Source organism: Emiliania huxleyi (assembly GCF_000372725.1).
Source record: "Emiliania huxleyi CCMP1516 unplaced genomic scaffold EMIHUscaffold_303, whole genome shotgun sequence".
NCBI lineage: Eukaryota > Haptophyta > Isochrysidales > Noelaerhabdaceae > Emiliania > Emiliania huxleyi.
In genome coordinates, this window is record NW_005199744.1 from 96,817 (window position 1) to 102,638 (window position 5,822).

Consider the following 5,822-nt stretch of genomic DNA (forward strand, 5'->3'; position numbering starts at 1 on the left):
CTCCTCCCTTCTGGTCGGGGTCTGGCCGCAACCCGGAGTCGTAGAGCTTTCCTAGACCTTTCCTAGACCTTTCCTAGACCTTTCTGCTCGGTGCTGCCCGCACCCGGACTCCTCGAGCTTTCCTAGACCTTTCCTAGACCTTTCCTAGACCTTTCTGCTCGGTGCTGCCCGCACCCGGACTCCTAGACCTTTCCTAGACCTTTCCTAGAGCTTTCCTAGACCTTTCTGCTCGGTGCTGCCCGCACCCGGACTCCTAGAGCTTTCCTAGACCTTTCCTAGACCTTTCCTAGACCTTTCTGCTAGGTGCTGCCCGCACCCGGACTCCTCGAGCTTTCCTAGACCTTTCCTAGACCTTTCCTAGACCTTTCTGCTAGGTGCTGCCCGCACCCGGACTCCTCGAGCCCGCCGTGCTGCACTTGCCCGCCGGAGCAGCGCTCATGCTGGACGGCTCCGTCCGGTGGCGCCTCGTCGACGTGGAGGCGGAGGAGGCCGCCGCCGCCGCCCCCTCAACCCCGCGCGGAGGCGTCGCGCGCACGTTTAGCAGCCGCGGCCTCGCAGACGACTTGTCGCGATGCCTGGTTGCTTTCGAGTACGCGACGCCGCCGCTGCCTCGCGACGACGCGGCCGCGCCGGAGGGGTGGGACGACCGGCTGGCGAGCTGGCGCCGCCTCGCCCAGCGGGCGCTGCTCGAGGCGGCCCTCGGCGCGGTGGCGGCTGCGGCGTGCGCCGGGCTCAGCTCGAGCGTGGTGGTTGACCTGGCAGGGGGTCGGGACAGAGGGGACGGCGGGCCAGAGGTTACTTGGTACTGAAAAATGAATCAAAGGGAGAGGGGTGTGTGTTCTCTAGGCCCCTAAAGGCCCTACGGGCGCGGCGTGGGAGCCAACCCCTGCCTAGACGAGTACCCGGGGCTCCCCTTGCGGGACCGCCGGGATGCGGGAGACTCCCTGTGGGGGCCCGTGAACATCTTTAGCTTGTGAGCCAGGAAAAGGGTTCTTGCGTGGGAGCTCGGTAGCGAGCTTTGCATGGCGATCGAGGCCGTGTCGCGTGTCGGCGTGTCGCGTGTGGGGGCGCGCGGGACTAGTTGCAAAAAGTCTGTGGTTCAGAACCCGCCGGCAAAGACCAGGTCCAGGAAAAATTGCGGCCAGCTCGGCTCGATGGCGAGGGCGAGTGAGGAGGCGCTCGGATACCGGCAGCCGTGCGAGCTGAAAGAGCAGGAGCCTCCGAGCGGAGTAGCGAGACCGCAACTGGCGACACGCGATGAGATGGGAGGGGTAGTAGGAGAGATGGAGGGCTCGCCCCCGAGGCACGGCGCGTGGGTAAGAGACGCCGAACTCCAGGAGGATCCGCTTACGCGCTTCCTACTGCGGTGGGACGAGTTTGAGGTCGGGACACGGGCGCTGTCCGACAGAAACGGGACGCAGATTATGATGGGCAAGGATAAAGAGCCGCTCGGCTCGGAGAAGGGCCGTGAGCTCAACGCGGAGGTTGCCAGGATATGCCTCGCGCTGCACAGAGCGCGGCCATTCACGCACCTCGCTGCGACGGATGGAGGGAGAGACCTGCCAAACAAGTGGGTGGGGGATAGCGATAGGTTCGTGCCGCGACCAGTTGTGTCGTATGGGGTGTACGAAGGACCGGCCCGATTCGGGAGACCCGTCGAGGGATCTGGACAGCTCGAAGGCGGGGACGATGAGCTGCGGCTCGCGTTTGGGCAGGGGCTGTGGGGCGGCAAACTGCCAGACGACTGGCAGGTGATAGACGCGGAAATGTACGCGGTGCTGGCTTACCTGCGTAAGATGGCAACGGCGGAGGATGCGGCGGACAGGAGGTGCCTCGTCTTGAGCGACTGCAAGCCCGCGCTACAGCAGATCGAGGCGGCGTACCGAAAAGGCTCTCTCGAGGGGCTCCGAGAGTGGGATCGAGACGAAGAAAGACGCAACACAGCCCCCACCCGCCCCTCCTCGCGCATCTCGAGAGGCAGCCGCAGCGACATTTCATACGGTTCAGCTGCTGGGCGGGCTTCAGGGTGGTGCTCACGCGAAAAGGAATCGACGCGATGTACAAAGCATACAACAAGAGGAGAAAGAAGAGGACGGACATCAGTGATGACGAAACAGAAGCTAGCGCAGACGAGAGCAGGGCAGACCCGGGGACTGGGGAGCCGGAGCAGACGGCATCGGCCGCCGAGGGAACGTTGGGAAGAGGCACGAGGAGGGCGGCGACCTCGACCGACTATGGAGGACCCGTCGCCAGACGACACAGCTCACAGGGCGGATGACGGGGAGGCGGAGCAGACGCGCAGGGCGAGACGAGGGAGGGAGCAGGATGTTGCGGAGATCAGCAGGAGGATGTACGACGAGATTAGGAGCAGCAGGGACCCGAGGGACCATGTGGAAGACGGCTAGTGCTAGTCCCCCATCGGGAGGACGACCCCGGCTACGTCGCCGACCACACCCACAAAGAACCCTGCACAAAGACCGCAGGGCGGGGACCTGTTCCTTTTTACCCATCTCCTAGCGTAGAGGTGTCCGTTTTATTTATTTTATTTATTTACTCAAAAAAAGTGACGTGGAGCACCCACTTTTTAAGCGTTCCGCGCACACACAAGGTCCGCCTGCGTGCGCCGCCACGCGCCAGTTTCCCAGGGCCATGTCGCCCTCGCCGCGTGTTTGTCAGCTTCCGCATGAAGTAACGCGCCTCTTCCTTATTCCCAGCGCAGCTGCCGCTCAGTAGGTGCGCCAACGACGCCTGTGGTGGCTCGCTGTCTTCTTGTGTCCAGTCGTCCCAGTCTCTCCGTTCTCCGATTCTCCTCCTTGCCTCGCGCGCCTCTTTTGTGGCCTCATCCCTAGCCGCCTTGCACGCTCTGCATCCCCAAAACGCACTCCTTGTGGCGGGGCCCCTCATTCCCCGTTTCTTTTCTCCCTCTAGAATACGCCTGTGGTGTGCCCCATGTGGCACCCCGACCTGTTGTCTCACCCTGGCCCCCAAGATCGTTTTGGTCGTCACATTGTGATCCCCGACGTCGTCAAATGTCGCCCGCCTGTCCTTCCCCCCGTTCTCGTCTGGTAATCTCATCTTATTGTCCCATGGGTGTTTGAGGCTGGCTACGGCCACTTCGCTCCACAGCCGTCCCGCCAGCCGCCACCCCTGCCGTGTGCGATCCCGGCCTCACCGTCTTTCGAAATTGTTCGCACACCCACACGTGCGCGCTCTGAGACATGTGCCCGTACGTCCGTCGGTCCACTATCTCCCTCTTCTCTGTGTCCTCTGCCGCCTCCCTTCTCGCCGTGTACATGCACGGTCTAGTTCGTACCGCTCAGGTGGACCATACAAAAGTGATGCACGTATTGGGAGCGCGACTGGTATGCTGTCGTGCCTAGTGTCGTGCGAGGTCCTCACCAAATTCTTTTTGCTACAGCCGCCGTGCAAAGCCCGGTCCAACAACACTGGAGAGGTGAGCTCAGGAGCCCTCTCGCCAGCCCGGACGCCAGCCTGCCCGCCAGCAGCCCGCTGGTCGCCCGCGCTCCCGCCCTGGATCTCGTACCATTTTGCGGGATGCCCACCTTCACCGCCTTCTTTCCCTGGAGGCGCGCGCGCGACCCACAACGTCGCGCAAACACAGGAGATGCCTCTGGGGCTGGGCCTACTCGCGGGCGCGGTCCTCGGCTTCAGCTCGACTCCACAGGGCTCGCCGTCGCCACCCCCGTCGGCCTCGCCCCTCCTGCCCCCGTCGGCGTCGCCCCACCCATCCCCGTCGGCCTCACCCCTCCCCCGCCGCCATCGGCCTCACCGCTCCCGCCCCCCTCTGCCTCGCCCCTTCCGCCGCCGTCGGCATCGCCCCTTGACTGCAGCGCGGCCAACCCATATATCGCGAACAATTGCCTGACTTGCTGCAACTTGTGGAATTTCCCCGATTGCACACAGTGCGCCCCAATCTTCTCGTGCTGCCCGCCGTCGGCATCGCCCCTTCCGCCGCCGTCGGCTTCGCCCCTTCCGCCCCCCTCTGCCTCGCCCCTTCCGCCGCCGTCGGCATCGCCCTATGACTGCAGCGCGGCCAACCCACTGATCGCGAACCAATGCCTGGACTGCTGCGACTTCCAGGGTACCGCCCAGTGCGACCAGTGCGCCCCAATGTTCTCGTGCTGCCCGGCGGAGTATGACTGCAGCGCGGCCAACCCACTGATCGCGAACCAATGCCTGGACTGCTGCGACTTCCAGGGTACCGCCCAGTGCGACCAGTGCGCCCCAATGTTCTCGTGCTGCCCGGCGGAGTATGACTGCAGCGCGGCCAACCCACTGATCGCGAACCAATGCCTGTGGACTGCTGCGACTTTCAGGGTACCGCCCAGTGCGACCAGTGCGCCCCAATGTTCTCGTGCTGCCTAGCACCGCCCTGACCCAAGTGACCCTCCCCTTGACCCTCTCCAGGCCCAGAACCCCCCCCCCCCCCGATCGTCTTCCGCCTCCCTTCCCGCCTGCCTCCACACATCTCCGGCCCGATGCCCGTTGAGGCCTGACTTGATCTTTGCCGGGCACAGGCGATCGCCATCCCCCCCTCCCTCCCTTGCCGCCCCCCTTCAAGCCTTCTGCCCTCCACACACACACACACAACCCTGGTCATCACCAGGGACCCGGTGCTGCGCGTCTCCTCCTGCATCCTCTCCGTCCTCCTCCTCGCCGTCTCCGTCATCGACAAGAAGACTGCTTGGTACGAGTCCCTCATCACCATCATCACCATCGTCATCATCGTCATCATCGTCATCGTCATCATCGTCATCATCGTCATCGTCACCACCACCAGCAGCAGCATCAGCATCAGCATCACGTACATCATCAACATGCTGCTCTTGTGCCTCCGGACACGCCGTTCGGCCCTCTGCGAGCAAAGCTCTAGCTGTCTGCAGGCCGCCCTCCCCACCCCTCCCCAATCTTGCTGCACCTCCCCCGTCCCGGCCGGCCGACACGCGAAAGCGCCTGCTCAGCACCGGGCCGTGCGCGAGCCCTTCCCGCCTGCCTCCACACATCTCCGGCCCGATGCCCGTTGAGGCCTGACTTGATCTTTGCCGGGCACAGGCGATCGCCATCCCCCCCTCCCTCCCTTGCCGCCCCCCTTCAAGCCTTCTGCCCTTCGGCTACCTTCACCCCCCACAGCCCACCCACACACACACAACCCTGGTCATCACCAGGGACCCGGTGCTGCGCGTCTCCTCCTGCATCCTCTCCGTCCTCCTCCTCGCCGTCTCCGTCATCGACAAGAAGACTGCTTGGTACGAGTCCCTCATCACCATCATCACCATCGTCATCATCGTCATCATCGTCATCGTCACCCCCACAACCAGCAGCATCAGCATCAGCATCACGTACATCATCAACATGCTGCTCTTGTGCCTCCGGACACGCCGTTCGGCCCTCTGCGAGCAAAGCTCTAGCTGTCTGCAGGCCGCCCTCCCCACCCCTCCCCAATTTTGCTGCACCTCCCCCGTCCTGGCCGGCCGACACGGGAAAGCGCCTGCTCAGCGTCGGGCCGTGCGGGAGCCCGCCCCCCCCCCCCCCCATCGTCTTCCGCCTCCCTTCCCGCCTGCCTCCACACATCTCCGGCCCGATGCCCGTTGAGGCCTGACTTGATCTTTGCCGGGCACAGGCGATCGCCATCCCCCCCTCCCTCCCTTGCCACCCCCCTTCAAGCCTTCTGCCCTTCGGCTACCTTCACCCCCCACAGCCCACACACACACACACAACCCTGGTGATGGGTCGTCACCAGGGACCCGGTGCTGCGCGTCTCCTCCTGCATCCTCTCCGTCCTCCTCCTCGCCGTCTCCGTC

The 5,822-nt window shown here is 64.3% G+C and overlaps 2 protein-coding genes across 2 annotated transcripts in view; both read left to right on the forward strand.

The window, feature by feature from the left end:
* EMIHUDRAFT_240174 (hypothetical protein) overlaps positions 1 to 809 on the forward strand; it is a gene marked incomplete at both ends in the record, with an annotated part of 4,372 nt that extends 3,563 nt beyond the window's left edge. Inside the window, one exon of the mRNA XM_005774952.1 lies at positions 375 to 809. Coding sequence (XP_005775009.1) covers positions 375 to 809 — 435 coding nt within the window. The remainder of the gene's footprint in view (positions 1 to 374) is intronic.
* Positions 810 to 3,364: 2,555 nt separating this feature from the next.
* On the forward strand, positions 3,365 to 3,996 carry EMIHUDRAFT_458127 (hypothetical protein; the record flags this gene model as incomplete). Its single annotated transcript, XM_005774953.1, has 2 exons — positions 3,365 to 3,454; positions 3,623 to 3,996. Coding segments are annotated over 2 exons (464 nt in total), but the record flags the coding sequence as incomplete, so codon positions are not given.
* Between the last annotated feature and the right edge of the window lie 1,826 nt (positions 3,997 to 5,822).